At 41.4% G+C, this 22,202-nt stretch overlaps 1 protein-coding gene across 1 annotated transcript in view; it reads left to right on the top strand.

Moving 5' to 3' along the window:
* Positions 1-22,202, top strand: part of col7a1 (collagen, type VII, alpha 1) — a 78,691-nt gene that overhangs the window by 9,225 nt on the left and 47,264 nt on the right. Inside the window, exons 8-43 of the mRNA XM_034223813.1 lie at positions 180-309; positions 729-848; positions 2,453-2,608; positions 2,816-2,935; positions 3,034-3,177; positions 8,203-8,319; positions 8,786-8,932; positions 9,202-9,327; positions 9,425-9,571; positions 9,913-10,035; positions 10,867-11,133; positions 11,277-11,420; positions 11,546-11,677; positions 11,841-11,987; positions 12,421-12,552; positions 12,630-12,779; positions 12,873-13,009; positions 13,101-13,227; positions 13,321-13,464; positions 15,074-15,249; positions 15,449-15,490; positions 15,631-15,657; positions 15,750-15,794; positions 15,936-16,055; positions 16,138-16,209; positions 16,565-16,600; positions 16,681-16,734; positions 17,018-17,092; positions 19,107-19,220; positions 20,345-20,371; positions 20,476-20,529; positions 20,640-20,711; positions 20,795-20,854; positions 21,273-21,308; positions 21,390-21,434; positions 21,899-21,934. Coding sequence (XP_034079704.1) covers positions 180-309; positions 729-848; positions 2,453-2,608; positions 2,816-2,935; positions 3,034-3,177; positions 8,203-8,319; positions 8,786-8,932; positions 9,202-9,327; positions 9,425-9,571; positions 9,913-10,035; positions 10,867-11,133; positions 11,277-11,420; positions 11,546-11,677; positions 11,841-11,987; positions 12,421-12,552; positions 12,630-12,779; positions 12,873-13,009; positions 13,101-13,227; positions 13,321-13,464; positions 15,074-15,249; positions 15,449-15,490; positions 15,631-15,657; positions 15,750-15,794; positions 15,936-16,055; positions 16,138-16,209; positions 16,565-16,600; positions 16,681-16,734; positions 17,018-17,092; positions 19,107-19,220; positions 20,345-20,371; positions 20,476-20,529; positions 20,640-20,711; positions 20,795-20,854; positions 21,273-21,308; positions 21,390-21,434; positions 21,899-21,934 — 3,801 coding nt within the window. The remainder of the gene's footprint in view (positions 1-179; positions 310-728; positions 849-2,452; positions 2,609-2,815; positions 2,936-3,033; positions 3,178-8,202; positions 8,320-8,785; positions 8,933-9,201; positions 9,328-9,424; positions 9,572-9,912; positions 10,036-10,866; positions 11,134-11,276; positions 11,421-11,545; positions 11,678-11,840; positions 11,988-12,420; positions 12,553-12,629; positions 12,780-12,872; positions 13,010-13,100; positions 13,228-13,320; positions 13,465-15,073; positions 15,250-15,448; positions 15,491-15,630; positions 15,658-15,749; positions 15,795-15,935; positions 16,056-16,137; positions 16,210-16,564; positions 16,601-16,680; positions 16,735-17,017; positions 17,093-19,106; positions 19,221-20,344; positions 20,372-20,475; positions 20,530-20,639; positions 20,712-20,794; positions 20,855-21,272; positions 21,309-21,389; positions 21,435-21,898; positions 21,935-22,202) is intronic.

The raw sequence follows: 22,202 nt of genomic DNA, 5'->3' as shown, positions 1-22,202 counted from the left end.
AGTAAATTCCTTCTTTGGGTGGATCTTCTTTATGTAGATGCTGTTGGGATTACAACTTGGCAGAGCGAAGAGTAACATTTGCTTATCCTGGCAGACATAATGAAAATAAAAGAATTTCATGTCTCACCCATCTAAATTAGTCACTAACTTCTCAAAATATCCTCTGTCTATCCCCGCAGGACACTGTCCCTGCCAGTCAGAGGACGTTTTCCGCACGAGAGCTGAGGTCAGGAACCGACTACCTGGTGACTGTCATTGCCCAATACCCAAACAGTTTGGGGGAGTCTGCTTCTGCCAAACAACGAACAAGTAAGTCAAATGTGAAGAGCCAAGGCTGTGAGGTTAATCACCAGTCACTCAAAGCGTTCACGCCCTAAATTATGCATAACTTTAAGCCATAATATAATTTAACATGTGAGTTTTGTAAAAAATTAACCCCAATACAGTTTTAATAAATGGAAGTAGAGGCTATAGGTGCATTTATAATTTCATGTACTATTCTGTTCATATTTGTGTTTCTGCTGTAATGTTGGGAATTTTAACATGGGGGTCTTTGGGGATTGACGCTCTTTTAGTGCCAGCATAAAGTGGCCATTTGAGTAATGCAGTTTTTTTTGCACATCTGCATTTGCTTCATCTTCAACACCTCTCCCACACAAGAAAGAACCCTTAATGTTTAATGTGTCACCGTCATACATCTGCAGTGTCTATTTTTCCTCTTCACAAAGGATCTTTGCCAGGGGTCACCAGTCTACGCCTCGCTCAGGCAGGCTCCTTCTCGCTCGCTGTGGACTGGGGTCAGCCTTCGACTCCTGTGCAGGGCTACAGACTCACCTATGGACCACAAGGTCAGGAACACAGCACCTTTTATTTAGTTTAGTTGAGTTTATTTGTAATAAGTATGTTATCTCTGTCTAACATACTTTCTTTTTCTCTCTGCCTCTCATCTGATTGACTTACAGTGCATTAGCAACTTCTCTCCTCTTTTTGGCTTGAAAAAAACAGACATTAAGTACCTGTGTTGTAGCAGAATCATCTTTTCACAAAAAACTATTTTGACAGAATGAATGATTACATTTCAAATGAAGGAGAAAAGAAACTGTAGCAGTCGATAGCAGTTAACCTTTGGCGGCAAGTTGGAAACATGTTGAGAATGTACAGCAGTCATAGCTGAGGAAACATGAGCTTTCTAACAGCTTACCACCCTCAGGCACGACTGTTTGCAAGGATTTTTCTGCAAAATCATTACCTAAAATATATAAAAGTATATTCATCATCACCAAACTTTAAATATGGATAGATGGTGGAAACCTTCACTTATGTTACATATTGTCAGTCATTTTGTCCTTAAATGTCTAGAGACAGGGTGTGGCATAGATTATAACAGTGTCAAGATGTCTGGGTTCCTATGCTGTGATTCAGGAGAGAAAAGTGGCCCCTGAGGGCTCATACAAACAGTTTCTGCATCCGAACATGTGGCAGGAGTGCCAGTCTCACATGGTGCTCCTCTTCTGACTAGTTAGGCCTGAACATGTGTGAGAGTATTTAAATGAGGACTCTGTGTATCCTGTAATGAGTGGTGTGAAGTTTCTACCTGTTGCTATGTCTGCCTGTACTCGTACGGATAACTCCAGCGATCAAAACTGATACTAAAAGACACACACACACACACACACACACACACACACACACACACACACACACACACACACACACACACACACACACACACACACACACACACACACAACACACACACACACACACACACACACACACACACACACACACACACACACACACACACACACACACACACACACACACAGTTGGCTCTGACAAGCTCTCTATAGTTGGCTTGCTGCCAAACTTAAAGGTGAGAATTAGGTAACCTTAATGAATTGAAGTCAGATCACATATTTTCTTAGCTAATATATCGTTTAACAATCTGTACACTAGGGATGCAAAGATCCAACTTTTTAATTCCTGATGCTGATGAGTATTGGCCCATCCTGAGTTCTGATCCAATACCAGTCTTACATTTTAAGCTGTATGCCTCACTGTGTGAAAGTGACTATGATCATGCTTATTGTCAAAGGCATCATCAGGCTTGACCTAACAAATGCTTACTTAATTTCGTAACAAAAAAGTTACAATTAGAAACATGGATACATTTTGACTGAATTGTTATTTATTATTAAAATTATAAATCATCATACAGAAAATGACAAAATATCTTCAAAATGAACATGAATTCAAGTGTAACCCCTTGTAATGCAGCAACAAAAAAAACTGACACATTGTTATTAAAATTGGCCAAGCATGTCATGTTAGTATTGTTGCATTCCTAATAAACAGTATATTTTGTGCTTGCAATTAGTGAAGTAATTATTATTCGGCATCCCCCACCTCACTTCTTACACTGTCTGTTATGTGTTTTTTGGAAGAGCAGGTCAGCCCGCTGCTCAGCTGTTGGAGCGGTCTCTGCCTGCAGACTCCACTTCTGTCACCCTGGAGTCCCTTCAGCCCGACACAGAGTACGTTGTCAGCCTCTACCCTCTTTTCAACCGAAACTCTGCATCCCCCTCCATCCTCAACGCCCGCACACGTGAGTCCCCCCTGTAGCCTGTTATGAATGCCTTTGGTACTGTTATATGAAGATTTAAGTTGTAATTTGATCATAATCAGCCAACTCAATATAATACAGACATTGAAAATATAGTGATACTGTCTCCTTGTGGTTGGAATGTGTTTCAATACAATTGGCAAATATTATTCAAAGTGACTGAGTGTTCATGTTTTTGCATGTGTTTAGTGCGCCTTCAGGCAGTGGAGCAGTTATCAGTGCAGACGGAGTCAGAGGGCAGTGTTCATGTGCGGTGGAGAGGCGTTAGGGGCGCACGGGCCTACCGTCTGGTCTGGGGGCCTTTCACAGGTCAGGACAAGGCTCACACACACAATAAAAAAAATAAAACACTTTCCTTTCTGACAGTTAGTATTTACATATATCATTTTTCCTTCCCCTTCACCAAGGACGAAATGTCGAGACGGTGGAGGTTACTGAGGTGTTTCACACTTTGTCCAGACTGCAGGCCGACACTGAGTACATCGTCACCATCATCCCGCTGTACGAGGGCATCAACGAGGGTCCTGTAGCAACGGCCAGGTTCAAGATAGGTAGGTGCAGACCCGGCGTCATGGGCGGGGCCCGCCCATCCAGGATTTGGGCCCGCTGTTTTAATCAGGGCTGAATACAACATTTGAACTGTTTCATTATTATGTTCAGTGGCGGCACTACAGCCATACCAAGAAATGGCTTATTCCCACCATGAAAAATGATTTTAAAGTAAGCTAAATAAAGTCCGCCAACTCGCGCGGAGTAAATTGCACAGACAGCAGTAAATACCGAAGACTATAAACGGTTTGAAAACTTTTGTCACGTAGTGATCATCTTCTCAATAGAACATCTTTGATAATGTCTTCTGGCCAATCAGAATCACGATAACGGCGTGGTGTTGTTGCAGGAAGTCCCGACGGAGAATACTTTTGCTGTAGTACATCTCTATATACATTGATACAACATTACGTGTTGATAGAAATCAACACATAATGAAATGAGACCCCACGGTTTGATGATTGATAGGTGTGTGGGCTGTCTTTGATTTTGACACACAGAACAATGGGGGCTATCCACCCTTATCCACAATGTAAAGTAACTCACAGCCTCTCCCTCTTCTCTCTGTGAGGAGCAGCAGGTTCAGCTTTCAGAACAAAGTAACACAAAACTAAAATGGCATTCATTTTTTTAAATATGTCGCGTAGTAATAGATTTATTTATTTTTCTTCTCAAGAGAGTACCAGAATGTGTATTTTATGTTAGTATTTCAAAAAATCTCCTGGGAGAGAATCCCCCAGACCCCCCTGCAGGGGTTGGGCTTTCAGAATGTCAACTCTTTCACCTGTGGGGAAATAGCAGGATTGACTCCAGGTCGCCCTTTTTATTTACAACAAGACAAATGTGCCTTTTTATTTCATACAGTTCAATTTGGATTGAGACAGGGAAATAATCTAAACCTCACGCGTGGCGTTTCACTGTCAAGGGGAGCGTGTATGTAATTACATTGCAAATACTGACTTGAGCCCCACCATGCACTGTATGGGTTAGCCCTACCATAGATTACCCAACAGAAATACTCTGGAGCCGCCACTGATTATGTTTATTGTTGTTATTTGTAGGGCTTTGTCCTAATATTTATTTTTGTTTTAAACTATGTTGAAAGATTAGTTTAATATCATTTTTTTTATTTTGCTATGAAATTCTGAATGAAAGGCTACGCGCGAGACTGGTTATTCGCTGGGTTGAGTCGTGTGGGTTTTTGAGTGAGATGCGGCACAGCAGCCTGTCAGTTTACTCTTGCTAGGTTAGTTTGGCTATTATCATTTATATTTATCTGCAACAATGGATATCAGGAAGTGGTTCATGAAAGGAATATGGCAACTCAGCGCCAGATGCAGGCACATTAGAAGACATCAGTTACGTTACCAACGAGTTAGCAAGCCAGCCAGGGACAAGGGAGGCTGGCAATCAATTATATTTTGAAGAGAAATTGACTCTCAAGCCGGCTCTCTCACAAACTCCTGCTCTGTGCGCAAGCAGACCGCTGCACATGCTCTCTGCCTCGCTCAATATCTCTCTCTCTCCCTTTCTCTCCATCGCTCAACCTTACTCCACCTCTCCACCCTGTGTGCTTGCCCAAGTTGGCACAGCGTTACAAATGTGCCACAAACACAACCAATGGATGTAGCCTATAATAAGACCGTCAACAGCCTTATGGCAACCTAACTCCCCCCCCCCCCCTTGACAAATCTCGAGATTTCCCGGGATGGGCCCGCCCTGGTAAATCAAATGCCCGCCCAGAGATGTATGTCTGCCGCCGGGTCTGGGTAGGTGTAGTCAGTAGTTTATCAAAGCACCAAACAAATGGTCTCTGTGTTTGTTGCCCCGTATTCCCTCTCAAAACTCACATATGCATAAACAAAATCAACAAAAATGCCACGTATTGTGTCCTTTTGGTCTTCCTGAAATGAGTGATTGTAGTAGAAATAATGCTTGTTGAATATATGGTTGCTTCAGTTGTGCCCTGCTAAGCACAGGGACAGAAAGAAGAGATGAAGTAGATGACCAACAATCTTCTTTGCTGATTGTCTCTCTCCTGAAAACCGTTCTATGTTACTGCTTAGCTCTTCTTAAGGAACATTTTAATCACACCTACACACCCGTTACACACACACCATCTGTCTCTTGTGAGTAATGCCCATATGGTGTCACTTCAGTCGGACCGGTGTTATTTGAATGAAGTTCTGAGTGACCGCAGCGTCAATGTACTGAACAGGAAACCTTGTGTTGCTAAATCCTGCTTTCAAATAAGTAAGATGTATACAGTGCTGTGTATACTGTACACCACAGTACCTTGTGTGTTTGTTCCTGTGTAAACCAGAAGAGTGACTATTTGTGATGTCTGCGGTTTGTGACAAATTGTCTGTCCCTTCATACATTCCAAACATTGAATCTTGTTTTAGAAAAGACCACATTGAATAAAGCCTTTTATACTGTATTTATTTGCAACTTTATTGTTGATATTTATAACATTCTCTCAGATGTAGGATCCCTCACATTAAGTCCCAAACAATATATTTGAGACTGCATGACATTTAAGGTTTGAGTTTTCTTTGTATCTTCCTTTTAAATTCCCAACCACTTCAATAGCTTTGTATGGTGTTCAATCCAATCTGTTATGGTGTAACATTGAATTTGTTAGTGTATGTATAGTCTGACTCTAAGACAGACATCACCTGCCTGTGGCTCCGAGGCTGGTCTGACTTTGTTCTCTGACCTCTGTGCTCCACACTGACACCTGGTACTTTTTTGTTGATTTGTTGATATATTTACTTAGGCAAAATACAGTATCAGAGAGAAAGTACTCTCAGGTCTGACCTGTGTGATATTTTTTGTCGCAGACGGCATTTCTTTGAAGCAAGCCAACTATACCTGCAGCCTAAGGGCCGAGGAGTTTAAATCATAAAACTTACTAACTGTATTTTTTGGCTGTCAGTGAAAGAATATGGGCAACAAAACAAAACAAACCTCAAAACAGCCATTTTTTTTAGCAACAGATTCTTGAACCCTTAGGCAGGTTGTGAATGTTAATATGTTAAAATGCTGCATACGGATGTAATAATGGTTTGGAAGGGTTTCACAGTGGGATGTATATTCAGGATAATGTTGTCAGTCATATGTTCAGCTATAGTTATATTTCCATTTACACCCTTATACAATCTATTACACATTTTGCATAACGGCAATTGACGGTGACTATTGCACATATGTTCTGCCTTTGTAAGACTAACGTAAGACAAGATGCCATCATATGTTGGATATGTCATGATATACAAACTACAGAAGGATGAAGATGATGATTTGAGTAATTTCATTCTTTTAGGAAATATCCTTTTTAAAGTAACCCAAATGATCTAATTTTAACCAATATTTTTGAAGTTAGACATTTTTAATTATTTGATTGGACATATTTCATTGCATCCATTTTGGTTTGTCTGTAGGAGGAACTTCCTGTTTAAAAGCAAGGAGTAGGAGCTTCTCAGGGTTGAAGTTAGTTAAGTTCAGGTTCAGGCCGACCTGCCAAGCCTAATTTGGTTTTGTTTGACTTTTAGATTTTATTTTCTGTATATCTTTCCTTTCTGTATATTGTTTGGTTTTCACAACTTCACCAAAACCAGCCAGCTTTTTGGTTTTGTGGAAACTTTAATTAAAACCTGTTAAGCCCCAAAGCCCCCCTCGGCGGGGGCTTTTTTTTCACGACACTGCATCTTAATATTTAAGAACCTATAAATGTGTTATACCAGATTAACGGGAAGAATCTCAGCTAACTGATGATCCAAACCATTTTTACCAAAACAAAACACAAGTCTCATAAGAAGCATCTAAATGACCCCAGAGCGAAAAATGCTGACGCACTTTAGCACAGAACTCAAGATAAAAGATACCCTTATTACTTATCGTAGCTGCACATACAATATATCCGATTAAAGCTGAGGTTCCACAGATTATTTAGGTATATATATCATCACTGAGTGATCCGAACTCGCGACAGGGGAAGCAAACACAGACATCACAACACGTACCTTTACGTAGCTTTTACGGGAGATCGTCTCACCGTAGCTGTCAATCTGATCAAAAGACTTGTTCAATGGCATTAAAACGAGAAAAAACGCGGCTGAATCGGTTAATCGATAGGTTGATAATGTTTCTGTGGAATATTTTTTTTAATTTATAATCCATAATTCCATTTTTATGTAAAAATCGGAGAGTAAAAGTCAGCTTCCGGTTTTGGCCATGCGTCAGTCTCACACACACACATTACCAAATAAGGAGTATGTGGGAGTTCCCCTCGATTCCATTGGCTCTGACGGTTAGAAAGAGATGTCAATCAGCAAAATCGAGCAAGGGGGGGCCAGAGATAGGTCAAATCCACCCAAATTACCCCAGAAGTGTTTTTTGTTGCTAAATCTCTCTAAAAAGGTCAAATTTCACTTGTTTTGCATCAATCTTGATACAGGCTACTTATTATATGTTGTAGTTTGGATTCCTAAAGCTTTGAGTCTACCCTCCCATCATTCAAGGGTGGTTTTCACTATAAGTAATTTTTTTTTTTGGACGGACACAATAATTTACATTTCTTTACTGTGTTCAATCTGAATTTACTTTAAAATAAAAACATCTATATTGATTCTGACACTTCTACATCCAACTCACAGGTGTAACCTTGCTTTGAGAAAAAATATTATTAATTTAACCCTTTTAGAAGGGAAGATATGGTCATTTGTTCTGGGAATGTCATTTTCGAGCCTGAGACCTGAAAAACAGGCTCGGGCTTAACAGGTTTATGTACAGCTGATGAAGATTGACTGACCTTGACATTTAACTGATTTAGACTGAATACTCGCACTAGCTTAAGGAGGGTCAACACTTCTTCACAGAACAGGAACTGTGGAGTTTTTGCCTCATCACATTGAAAATAAGGCATTTCAATCTATCATTTTCAATGATAAGTTGATGGAAATCTAACTTTACTTATGGCATATCACAAAATCACATACATATGATATATCATGTGTGTCCCTCAGAGCACCAGGAGCAGCAGGTGCTCAGAGCAGCCACCACCAGCCCCTCCACCATCCGCCTCACCTGGAGAATCATTCTGTCATCTCGGGGGTACCGCCTGGAGTGGAAGGAGGGGGAAGGTCTGTATGCATGTCACCTGTCCCTTTTGTAGTTGTTTAGTACATAACATGTAACATTGTATAGTTTTCAGGAGGACTATTGGTACTATGACGTTTTTATTATCATCAAAAACGGTATGAAATAATGCAGGCTAACAATAGCTAAATCTAAAAGTATCATGTTGATGCAAATGTATTTGTTTTAAAATAAACATAAAACACAACTAAAATAGACAACAGTAATGCTAAATGCAGTTTCATACTGTACCTTGATGACTTGATTTTTTGTTTGATGGCTGAAATAAAACAAAAAAAACGATAAAATCTGATAGTTTAGGTATATCTTGAACAATGCACTAGTTCTGTTTTTTTTCATAAATGTACTACACTTGCATTTAAATGTGAAACCCTGTGTTACAGAATAGTCATACATTTTCACATCCTTGAACAAACCCACTAATATCCAACCATGTGGCTTCCTCTCCAGGAGGCCAAATCCAGAGCCTGACCTTTCCTAGAACCACGACCAGCCATGAGCTAACAGGCCTTCAGCCCAAAACAGAATATATCATGTACCTGTACACCCTGTTTGATGGTCGTGAGGAGGCCACACCTGTCTCCACCTTAAACAGAGGTCAGTAACTCAGCCTGGGGGAACACAACTCATTATGGATTGATTGATGGTTCATTAATGTGCTGGGGTTGACTTCCAAGATCGGTTCAAAATGTTTTACTGTAGAGATATTAACATTTTGTTGTTGGGATGGCTAAAGCTCCATTGGTGGAGCTGGCAGCTTTTATTCTGTTTCTACAATAAAGGCACTGGTTGCCATTAATAAAATCTTGAATAAAAAAAAAAAGTTAAATGTTTAGCCGAGTGTCGCAAATCCTCTGGTGTTTCAGAGGAACAGCCAGTGGGGAGGGTGTCCAACCTGAGAGTTGTGGAGTCCCTGGGCAGTACCGTCCGACTCGGCTGGACGGGTGTAGCCGGTGCCACGCAGTACCGCATCATTATCCTCAACAAAGCAGGTACACTGGCTAATTTTAATTAATTATTTAGATCTTGTTAGTGCCTGACTATGGATAAAAACAGACTAGTACAACTGGTGTTTTCTTGTCATGTCAGGGGGATCAGAGGAAATCCAGAATATCCCTGGAAACCAGACGACCCTGGACCTCAGAGACCTGACGGTGGGAGTGTCTTATGGGGTCAGTGTCACAGCGCTGGTGGGAGAAAACGAAGGAGACCCAGTCACTGTCTACATCAAACCAGGTGTGTGGTGCAGTGACCGTGCTGCTCGTAGCTTCATCCTGTTGTCATGTTCCTGTAACTACCCAAAAGCAAATTTGCAAAACACCCATTTAATTGTATTAAGAATTAATTGAATTAACCTTCTATTCTGTATTTTGACATAACTTAGCTGAACACTGTACATTTTTAAAGGCTGTTCATAGATACTGTAAATTGTATTATACATACCTGCGATGAATGTACATTTAGTACATAGCTGTCTTCTTGTTGTCTTACTTGAAGTAAATCCTCAGACTTGCTTTCTTAAAAAGCTGAATACATTGAATTTTGCCACATGAGGACCTGTACACCTTTCATTTCAGAGCAAGGTATTGGCAGAGTGACTAACCTCAGGGTGACAAACGCCAACAGTCGGCGAATTAGAATAGGCTGGACAGGTGCTGCTGGGGCAACGGGTTACAAGGTTACCTGGAGACAAGGCAACAGTAAGTGTTATATGATGTATGTTTTCAATGTGTTTGTGAGTGTATCCTTTTTAAACTTGTATCAATGTATTTGTATGTTTAAGGTCAAAATGAAGATCAAAGTCAAAAGTCAAAGTCAACTTTATTGTCAATCTTCCAGTTTGTGTGTACAGACAGAGAGATCGAAATAGCGTTTCCCACAATCCCGAATATAAAAGCAAATGTATATAAAAATATGTGTGCAAATAGATTATATATATATATATCTCAGTGTTTTCCCTAGGTTTACTGCTTTGGGGGGGTGCTGCCTGAGCGGGGGGGGGGGGGGGGGGGTGGCATTGGGATATTTTTTTTTTAAATCCTCCGGAGCAGAGAGGAGCTGTGGATTATTGTTATTGATTAATGCATCAGTGTTTCTTAGGGTCGAAAACACTAAACACAAAACTCTCAACTTAAAATGAAAGCGTTTAGTTTATTTAATAAAAGAGCACATGTTCAATGTGGAAAGTGACAGTAGATATAGATTAGTTGCAATTTGGTGCTATGTATATATTATATATATTGAAAAAAAAATTATTAAAAAAAAAATTATATATATGTTTGGTAACACCTTGAATTTCAGGGGGGGCGCGGGGCTCCGTTGGCAGATAATGGTAGGGGAAACACTATATATATATATATATATATATATATATACAGTCAAAGACACATTTTTACATGTGCACACATAGCAAAAGCTGTATTTCATCATTACTATTTAAAGAAACAGATTTTGAATCTGACTGATTTATATCTGTACTTAGTCTTCAGTTTTTGTGCATCATTTGTATTCCTTTCGGTTCTGCCTTGCAGGTGGAGAGCAGTCCCGTATTCTGGGGGCGGAGGTCACATCCTTCACCATGGACGGCCTGCAGCCGGATGAGGATCTGGTAGTTGGGGTTGCGACTGTGGTTGACCAGCGTGTTGGAGAGGTGGTCACACTGACTAGTAAGACTAATCCCAACGGGGGATCGGTGGCTGCCCTGCGCATTGTTGACGTTACATCTCAGGGGATACGCATCGCATGGTCACGTTCCTCCCGGGCAACTGGTTATAAGGTCACTTGGCGCAGTGATGATGGTAAGCAGTGATTAGCAAGTCAAGCAATATGAAGAATAGTAAAAGCTTAGTTTTTAGATATTGTTATTTAAACCTATGTATCTTGAGTTAGAGGAAGACATACATCTAAATGTTCATTTCTCTGCCATATTTTGCTTTTGCAGGAGTTGAAACAACTCGTAACGTGGCCGCTGATGTCTCTTCTTACACCATTGACGGACTACAGTCAGATTCAGCATACAGTGTATTAGTTTCTTCACTTACCGGCTCTCGAGAGGGGAGTCCTTCCACCCTGAGTTTCAAAACAGGTACCACACTGAATCAAATGCATATTATTGCTTTTGTCTATAGTGTCTTTTGGGAGAAACTTGGCTATGACTAGTGTAGTACAAAATAAAATAACTGACTAAATGTTTCCTGTTCTGATCTCCAGAGTCAGATAATTCTGTGATTGGGACTGTGACGTCACTGCAAGTCCAGGAGGCTCGTGGAGAGGTGGTCCGAGTCACCTGGGTTGGTGTGCAGGGAGCAACGTCTTACCGTGTGTCTTGGAGGAGAACAGATGGTAGACCTATAACTTGACATGTTTTTTGGGGTTAAAATCCCATATACATCTCACAAAGCATCAATTTGACTTCAAGAAATAAGTTGCTTTCTATTGTGGTGGGTGATTTATTGCAGCCAGACTGTATTACACTCCTCACTGTTGCGACTATGTGCTGCTGTAGGTGGTGAAGAGAGGAGTCAGCTGGTGGCGGGAGATGTGACAGCAGTGGATTTAGACCAGTTGGACCAGGGAGCCCAGTACGAAGTGCGGGTCATGGCTTTAGTTCAAAACAGAGAGGGAACCCCCGTGTCTGTCAGAGTCACCACACGTGAGTCCTGTCTTTCTTTACTCAGACATTATCGTTTATATTATTGTTTTAATGCTTAAAATATCCAACCAAAGTGTGTAGATGTAGATCATTAAATAAAGCAACTAAGTACAGCAACATACTTTTTTAAAGAATGGATGCATATAACAGTACTTTTTTTTATAAAAGTGCTTAATGTAGTAAAATATAGCTTTAGAATATAATATACAGTATATTGCATTTTAGGCCTCAGTAATATCTTGTATAATGTCAAATGTTTCTTGCCAACATTCAGTGACTTAGTAAAACCTTGAAAGTCACTGTCAAGCCTGGGAATACTGTTTGTCTTGTGTGCTATAGTTTAATATATCTGTAAATCTTGGGTTCCAACAATTATATTTGTTGAAATGTCTTATGCAATTGAAATGCTGCTTCTCTATACCCGTGTATACAGCTGGTTCCCCCTCCCCCCCATCACGTACCACAACTTTACGAGTTGCGGAGGTTACCAGGGATTCAGTGCGGCTTGGCTGGACTCCACTTCCTGGCGCCACAGGATATATTCTACGCTGGAGAGACGAGAGAGGTGAAGTGTTGTAATTTATTTATTTAAGACTATGCCTGCTCTTCAGTCCTATCATTATAACTGTTCACATCTCTCAGACATTGGTCCAGGCTTGTCTGTTACGCTCCCCGCTGCGTCCAACTTCTACCAGGTGACTGGGCTGCGATTGGGCCGTCGTTATCGTTTCACCGTGCAGCCCACTTTTGCAAATGGATTGGGAACAGAGAGCTCTCTAGATGAACGCACTGGTAACAAAGCCGCACATCCTGTTTTATGTACTTACCATACCCATTGACACATTTTCATACCTTACTTACCTCTACAACATTATCTTCTCACAGTGTGTGTGGGCGGACGTCTGGACGTGGTGTTTGTGATTCCGGCATCTACCGATCGAAGTAGCCTCGCAAGACCACTGCGTGAACTCCTCGCAAGTGCAGCAGGGTCTCTCAATACTATTGGAGCCCGGGACTCTCAGGTACTGCCCTTAAAATAAATCTTAAAACAGGCAGTGGAGAAAACACCTGCATCTGCTTCCAATATTCAGATGTATTTTCTGCCTGTTTCAGGTGGGAGTTGTAGTATATGGCTACAGACCCAAAACATGGTTCCCACTTAGTCGCCATAGCAGGTATGACACACTTCTTCAACAGATCCAGTCCACACCGTTTGATGAAAGCCCGGGAAATAACATTGGTCAGTTTTTTTCTCTGTTTGATTACCTTTTCTGTACAAACTGCTTGATATGTTTGTGTTAAGAGTTGTGATATGGTGTGTCTCCCTCTGCAGGTGAGGCGGTGACCTACACCAGGCAATACCTGCTGACCCCCTCAGTTGGACGGAGACCGAGGGTCCCTGGTGCTGTCGTCATCATCGCTGACAGAAACTCAGCTGACAATCTGACTCTGGCAGCCCTCGGTCTTAGGGCTACAGGTGAGAGGACCAAGAATCAGACACACAGCAGTCATCTGTGAATGAAATGTAGTGTTTGCTTTACCTGAAGGTATGTGACCACCTGCACCAGAAAGATCACTGTAGTTGGTTTCATCTGGACAATTTAGTCTTAAGATTTCCGCTAGCAAGTGTATGTAACTTGAATTAAAAGTGTAAATTAAAAAAACAGCCATAGCTCTGTGATAGATGTCCCCTCGGGAACACAAATCTATTTTTTGTAGAGATACTCCGATCGATCGGCCGTTATCGATCGGTGCTCTCTATAAAGGCCAATCAAGGGAGCCGAGCACATGACGTAAAATACGTGACACTTTCTCTGTGCGCGGCAAAACAAGCTCGCATAAATGGCTTCACCAGTCTGGCAGTATTTTAAGGTGTCCGAAAAAGACAATAAAATAGCGGTATGCAACGTGTGTGAAGCAGAAATCCTGCAGCTCCGCCTGCTGTGACGGACCGGTGAGCGGAGCAAAACACACACTTAGCTATTTTATCTACCTCTGGAACTAGCTAAACTAGCTATAAATATATGTATTCTTCACTGTCGGGTCACTCATTACTGGATCAGTGAGCTGCATGAGACGGATACTGACGGGCTGTAAGGGAGGGAGAGAGGAAAAGAGAGCACTTCCGCTTATTTCTCCCGTGTTATTATCCAAAGTTAATGTACACTTGAATAATGTACTTCATTTGAATGTAATAATTATGTTAGTTGTTGTTTGTGGAAGCGCATCATGTATTGAAAAATTCATCTGAACTTTTCGATCCGTTACGATTCTAAACTGAAGCAATATAAAAATGAGCCCCATTAAAGGTAGGGTAGGTAAGAATGGAGAAACCAGCTCGAGTGCGCTAGAATTTGAAAGAAAAAAAAATCTGCCCCTTCCTTCAGAGTTCCTTACAGAGCCCCTCCTCCAACACACACGAACGCGCACATGACCAATGAGGGCACAAGATAAGTTTGTGCACAAGATGGAAGGCTGACAGGCAGGTAGGCCATCCAGTTATTTTAGCCGGGCCGGCTAAAATGATTGGTCGTGCTTTTTGCAGCGCCACGGCTTCCACAGATGAAATGTTTGTATGTATTTATTGTCAAAGCATTTAATGTATTCATTGCTATCGGGGTGTTAAGAGCATTCCATGGAATATAACAAAAAATTGTTTCTGAAGTGAATTACATACCCCATCTTTAACTGAGTTTTAAACACCCCTTTTTAAAGGAAGATCCCCATAGCCCCCACCCACCCGATCGGATCGGCGATCGGTATCGGCCGATACTGATTCCGGCGATCTGCCCCAAAATTCCCGATCGGAGCATCCCTATTTTTTGTACGGGTGTCTTCGTCTGAACTAACAAGAAAACTGAACTTTATGTAAATAAAAAAACACACATATTAGACATACAAATTCAAAAGTCTTCTTCCTTCCTGTGTGTGTGTGTGTGTGTGTGGTGTGTGTGTGTGTGTGGGTGTGTGTGTGTGTGTGTGTGTGTGTGTGTGTGTGTGTGTGTGTGTGTGTGTGTGTGTGTGTGTGTGTGTGGTGTGTGTGTGTGTGTGTGTGTGTGTGTGCGCGTGTGTGTGCGCGTGTGTAGGTGTAGGTGTGACAGTGTTAGCTGTAGGTATAGACCAGGCAAACACAGAGGAGCTGCGTCGGGCCGTGACGGACGGCAGCACCCAGAACATCCTTTACATCCGTGATGCAGCCCAGTTGGACACCCTACACACTGACCTGGCAGACTTGCTCTGTGGCATTGCCAGAATACCAGATGTAAGAAGAAACTATGTTTTATTGTTCTTTTTTATTCCCAATATTGTGTAAATACAATAGTGTGACTCTCTTGGACATGGGTTCCAACAAATATTGTTCATGGTATTTTGTGAATTAGCATGGAATCTAAATACATTTATACATGAAGATGAAATACAAAACCCTCTCATCTCAGCCTCATTTTTCTGTCCTTGTTTAGGTAGGTCCAGGTCCAGAGCAGTGTACCGTTCAGTGCCCTCAGGTGAGTTCTCTAAATATACTTTTGTACAAAATCACGTGATAATAATGACAGTTTATTGGACTAGAAACATCTTTAAAGACTTTGTGGCTCCTTTTCCCTACTGTATGATTTCTAAATGTACATTTTTTAATTCCCTTTAGGGTGAACAGGGACGTCCCGGTGGGACGGTAAAGAGCAGACTTTTGATAAATGATTTAGCACTTTCCTTTTAATTTGTATCATTCGCTTTTAAATGGCATGTTTATGTTTGACTCCACAGGGTGAGAGAGGCAGCGATGGCACAGATGGACGCAAGGGAGATCCTGTGAGTCCTTTATTAACAGTTGCCTCTTAACAGCAATCTACTGAATTTGTTTTCATACTAATGTTGTGTTGTATGTGTGTGTGTGTGTGTGTGTGTGTGTGTGTGTGTGTGTGTGTGTGTGTGTGTGTGTGTTTGCTTTAGGGTCGTGATGGTCTGCCTGGGAGGGAAGGCTCCATAGGCCCTGAAGGTCGCCCAGGTCCTCCAGGTCAAACCATCACCGTTGACCCCTCAGGGGGGGTGAAAGGAGAAAAGGGAGAGAGGGTGAGTACAGCTGAGGTTATTTAAAAGCTTAACAAACTTCCTAGTGAGAAAAACGGTAACGAGGAGTCTGTTTCCTGATCAGGGTTTTCCTGGCATTGATGGAAGTCCAGGGTTGCCGGGACGACCAGGTTCCTCTGGAAGTGGAGGGCTCCCGGTGAGTAAATATCATGTTGGTTAAAAACAGAATAACATAGAGTAGCCTATATGTGTGTGATTGGGTTCAACAGATAGTAGTTAAGTAGTTAGTTAGATAGTTTTGGGGGAATTGTAATGTTTCCTTAGGACAGAACTGGTGTGGAATTATTATTATCTCAAACCGCGACCTTAGCTCAATTGTAAATCTTTGGTATGAAATAATGTAATTATGATCCCATAAACTAAAAGCAAGTAAAGGAGGAGGGTCAGGCATCACCATGTTCAAACGTTTGTCTGAGGTGAGGCCCACTGTCTCAAACTTTGAAAACCTTGTGCATAGAGGTAACAAAATGATGATGTTTTTGTGTCTGTAGGGTTCGCAGGGCATACCTGGTATACGAGGAGATCCAGTGAGTACCTTGTTCTCCTGAAAAGTTGTAAATTGGATATTTGAATATTGTGACTACAGTTCTTTTTTCTCTTGATCTAGGGTCAAATAGGTGGGACTGGGCCACTAGGACCAACAGGCGCAAAAGGTGAAAGGGTGAGCTGAGCAATCATTTTCATCTTTTTCCAGACCCACCTTACTAGGATTTATTAATATTTATTGAATCACATACAATTATTTATTTGTGCGAGTTTGAAAGAGACAGAAAACAAAGTAATGTGCCAATTATGTGTGTGTGTGTGTGTGTGTGTGTGTGTGTGTGTGTGTGTGTGTGTGTGTGTGTGTGTGTGTGTGTGTGTGTTGTGTGTGTGTGTGTGTGTGTGTGTGTGTGTGTGTGTGTGTGTATGTGTTTTTGTATGTTGCTTTGCTGATGCTTCAGGGAGTACCAGGCTCAGCTATATCAGGAGGGGGTCTTCCAGGGAGGAAAGGAGAGCCAGGCCTCCCGGGAATACCGGTAAGAAACAAACTGTTGTTACTTTGACCCCAACCCACCTATGCAGAAAGGTCTTTATATCTATTTGTCTAACCTGGATTCTGTCCTCACCACCAAGTACCTACTGCTTATTTTATCATAGCTTCAATTCTGTATTTTGTCTATATGTTAATATGTTTAACGTGTCCTGTCTGGAAGTGATATTATACATTTTAGCTTACCCTTTTTAATAGCAGTTCAATTAATAAAGTTTTTTCTTTTCCATTATTTTTATACTAGTGACCTGCTCTATCGAAATCAGTCGGAAGTCGCAAAGGCTCATTTAAAAATAAACGTGGATTTGCGTAAAAAAATAGTTTTTCGGGGTTTGGGTGTTTTGTTTGATTTTAAATAAACAAAGTCTTGGCTTTCAGAATATGAAAATTGTATTTCCAAAATCACACGATTTTGGAAATAAACGATGAAGCTTGTAAAGGGAAGATGACAGGCACCTCTCACTCGCCACTCTGCTGTTCCGCAGCGCCGCCCCCCCTCCCTCCGGCTGAAATTATGAATGTAAGAGTATAGTAATCATAGATAACACGGCAGGTTCCGTTACAGTTTGTTTTCATCTGATTTCAAATAAACAAAGTCTTGGCTTTCAGAATATTAAACTTATTTCAGCAAATTCAGATGATAAATACAGCTTTGAAGCTTGTGACGGCATAATTACAAGCGGAGAACAGAGTACCTTAACGTCACAGCAGGCATAACAACAGCCGGTGTTTCTCGTGAGTGTTTTCCCCGGTAAACAAACACAATACACACAAACGCAAAAATACACAAACACACACACACTTGCGAGCTTCCCCCAGACCAGTAATCCAAACGAAAATATCTTCCCTCCGTACTACTTTGATCATTTGCTCCGCTAATAATCAATCAGATTGATGGATTCCAGAGAAGAGGAAACTTTGAAGGCCTTTTTCTCAAAATGATAACTCGGTGACAGTCATTATATAATGTGACATATTTTGCTTAAAGGTCCCATTTCATGGCCATTTCTACTGATCATAATTCCATTGTTGAGGTCTACTAGAATAGATTTACAATGTTCAATGTTCCAAAATCACATTGGTTTTCTCATACAGCATCTCTGTATAGTATGTGTATTCACTTTCTGTCCTACACGCCTTGTTGGAGCTCCTGCCCCCCCCTCCCTCCCTATGAGCCCACTGTCCTCTGATGTGTGTTCATGTGTTACAATGGTGTTTGTTAGCAACCAGAAAATGACACCAGTAATGACAAACAGATGAGAATGCTGCGTGGGGTCTGGGTGCCGTATTGGCGGGACGTTGCGGGGCTTGCTGCCCCGCCCTTTGAGGCTCGAGGAGCGGACAGTGTGAGCTGGATTACTGGTGTCATTTCCTGGTTGCTGCGTGGAGTCTGCGAGACAGCGAGACACCACGGAACTCAGCCTGAGCGTGTGTGTGTGTGTGTGTGTGTGTGTGTGTGTGTGTGTGTGTGTGTGTGTGTGTGTGTGTGTGAGGAGCTCCACAGATTGGTCCATTTGGATCTGGGCATGGTTACGTCACCATACTCAGGAAGAAAAAAATGAAAAAATCTCCAACGCGGCGTTCTGGGGCAGCATAGACAGGTCTTTTCTGTGTTAGAGTTTTACTCGCTACAGGGTGTACTTTGAGGGTTTGTGACTCTGCAGACCGTTTACATGCAGAAAAAGCTACGTAACACACAAGGGGACGGGTAATAACCGGAAAAGCATGACATGGGACCTTTAATATTTGGAGTACAAAAACAATCCTGATATCATTAGAAAGCTAGGAATCTCCTCTTTCCAACAGTGTATACAACTCAAAATGTGTCTTCGGGTCAATGCGACTGATTTCGATAGAGCAAGTCACATATGTACTTTGTATGGGCACATTAAATTGTAAATACCCTTCCAACCAAAACCCTCTACAAAGCCTTGGTGTAGCTGTTGTTGATGTATTAAGTATTTTCTGCATTCTAACCATTGTTTGTGTTGTTTACAAAGGGTTCTCTTGGTCGACCAGGCAGCAACGGCGGCAAGGGTGGGCCCGGTGTTCCTGGAACACCTGGTCAGGAAGGTCGTGCAGGTTTACCAGGAACACCAGGACTCTCCATCAAGGTTAGCCTCACCCACTGCCCCCTGAAAGTATCTGTAGTTTGTATCAGCTCTTTGAGACACCTAATATAAACACCAGCAAAGTCACTCTATTAGCTCATGATGCTGTAACAAATCCAAACACAGACTGTCTTTGATATGCCATGCTCATCTTCTGTCCTGATGAAGCTGTGTTAACCAATGTCAGATCATTGGCTGCTGTCAGCCCTTTGGCATTTTGGAGTGACGTATGGAGCAGCTGTGTTTAATTACCAATGTGATAATAATTGAAACAGAATTTCAAATGATTCCAGGCCATTTGGTGCGAAAACATTTGCACGTTTAATATTCAGGCTTTTTGACTCATTGAACTCTTTACAGACGTTAACAAGAACACATGTAGTCTCACATGCACAATTATGTTTTGTATTAAACCAATGAAACAGAAATATCTTATTATCTAAAAATATGTTTCCCAAATGCACGATATCCAGATTGTTGAAATAACAGATGTGGTCTGTTATTTCAACAAATAATCTTCTCTTTTAGATTTCCAAATTCTGTAAAAAAAACCTCTTCTCCAGTTTTCTCTATTGAGACCTTAATGAATTCTCAAAGGAGTCTCATGGCTCCATCCACTCCTCCAAGATGAGACTGTTGTTGTCAGACTCATACACATGGTGGCAGCATTGAGCCACATGCTTATTTCTTTATTGGAAGCTCAAGCATTTACTGTATGTGCCAGGAATGTTGAGATTTTAGGATAACTTTTGTTACATAATATCATTTCTAATGCATGATTTTATAACTTTTTGTCCATCCAAATTTGAGAAAAAAGGCCTACTTACAGACTTTAATTTATATAGTTTCCACTGCATCGAAAAGGTATTATAATATGTTTTAGAGACAGATACTGATTGTATAGGACAGATTATCTGGAAACTCATATGATTAGGACTATCGATTGTCACTCCTAGAAAACTATTACAGCTGTTTTAATTCCTCAGTAATACAAAATAAAGACAAATTATTTATTACTATTATGTCCCAAATCTTGATTTCCTTTAATTAGTTTGCCTTAACGTTGAGATACGTTTCCTAACAACAAATATTAAGCACCCTTTTTGTCTTTCTTCCTCTTTCTGCAGGGAGACAGGGGCAACCCAGGAGATAGGGTGAGTCACACCACAGCATCACCTGCTCATCCTCTCACTGCAGAAGTATCCCACGGAGCACCCGAGCATAATGATTCTCAGCTCTTATCTCTCTTTGCTGACAGGGACTTCCAGGAGTCGGCAGTGGGGTGGCCGTGAAGGGCGAGAAGGGCTCCCCAGTAAGCGCTGTCAATCACTGCCTATGTGCTGACATGTTGGGTTTGCAGATCTACTCTGAATGTGTGCATGTGTGGGTATTTTGCATGAACTAATTGCATTTTTTTATCAGGGTACTCCAGCATCTGCAGGGACTCCGGGTCTTAGAGGGCTACCAGGTCCACAGGGCAGCAAAGGAGACAAGGTAGCTGCATATTGATTCAGTGAATGAGTGTTTGAGCATGTGAGATGTTTAACCCAGAGTAATTGCTTATGGTTGCTTTTCAGGGTGACGGTGGTGATGGGAAGGCTGGACCTGCAGGCAGGCAAGGAGTGCCTGGGGACCAGGTAGGTTGAACACAGTCGTTGGCTGATGTCATGGTGATGAGTCCGGTTTTTGGACATAGTAAAGACTAGAAAACCCTGACGGCACATACCTCTTCTACACCTGAACAATCCTTTTCCTACACATCACAACCACAAAAAACACAATGGCACAGCTAATACAAGAATGAAATGACTTCAACATTTTGTAAAATAATGACTTGTGTGAAATTTGCTGGATCAAAGGTATCAGCTGCTTTTAAAATGGCCACATGGTCTGGCCATCACAGTTCAAACGTTAGTAGACCATGGCCCTACTTTCCACCAACTATCACTGAAATATCTTCATTTTTGTTAAACAACATAAATACACAGCACTGAAACATAAAATCCTTAATCAGATAATAAATGTATGAATAAGCATTTTGCTCATGTCTTCCAGGGTCCCCGTGGGCCTACAGGAGAAACTGGTGGCAAGGTAAAGTAATGATAAGAAAATCACTTATCTTGTAAGCTTAAAATAGAAGAAATACCTTTCTCACTCTTTCCATATTGATAGGGTGACCGAGGACAGCCAGGTGAGGCTGGATCACAGGGAGACAGGGTGAGTCCTTCGAGGAGAGTGAATCAGTCAAGGATGTCTGTGTTTGAATGTGTGTGAGTTTGTGGAGTGATAGTGTGGGTTTTTAATAGATTAAATGACTGTGTTCCATATTCACAGGTAAGTACTTTGAGTCTCAAATAAAGGGTGCTGGGTGCCCTGCTCATAATTTTCTTATAAAGGAAATGCCACTGTGAATTCAATTGATCACATTAGACTAAAAGAGCTTGTTTATTAAAATAAGAGAAATATTCTTAAGTCTGTCATTCTGCAAAGTTGCCCCTTGGCAAAGCAAGCTAAACATTTCTGACGTAAAAATGTAAAATGCAGGTTGTATTGACAATAAATAAGGTCGAGGAAGAGATCAAGAACTAAACCTGAAAAGACTCTAGTTAAAACAATTAGTCACAGAACATGTCATTTGACTTGAAAACAATCAATGAATCTGGACATGTGTCTCTTCGCAGGGGGAGAGAGGACTAAATGGTGAAACTGGGGAGAGGGTGAGTAGAGCAGTAGTGGTTCAGTTTTTTTATATAAATAGGCGCATTCACACTGCGGTACTTTTCCCACAAAGGTTCATGTGAACTTAGTTCATGTGAACTCTTTTATCGCGTTCACACCAAAAAGAGCCGGTACTAAAATTAGTTCATGTGAACCTTTTTACCCCCTCGAAAGTCCCTGCTAGAGAGCAGGGACTTTCGAGCGGCTCTTTTGTGAGAAAAGAGCTACATTTCTGATTGGCTGGAAGGATTGCAAACCACGTCCCGC

This window comes from Gymnodraco acuticeps, unplaced genomic scaffold, assembly GCF_902827175.1.
Source record: "Gymnodraco acuticeps unplaced genomic scaffold, fGymAcu1.1, whole genome shotgun sequence".
Taxonomy (NCBI): domain Eukaryota; kingdom Metazoa; phylum Chordata; class Actinopteri; order Perciformes; family Bathydraconidae; genus Gymnodraco; species Gymnodraco acuticeps.
Note: the sequence above shows the minus strand (reverse complement) of the source record. Positions and strands in the feature narration are given on the sequence as shown.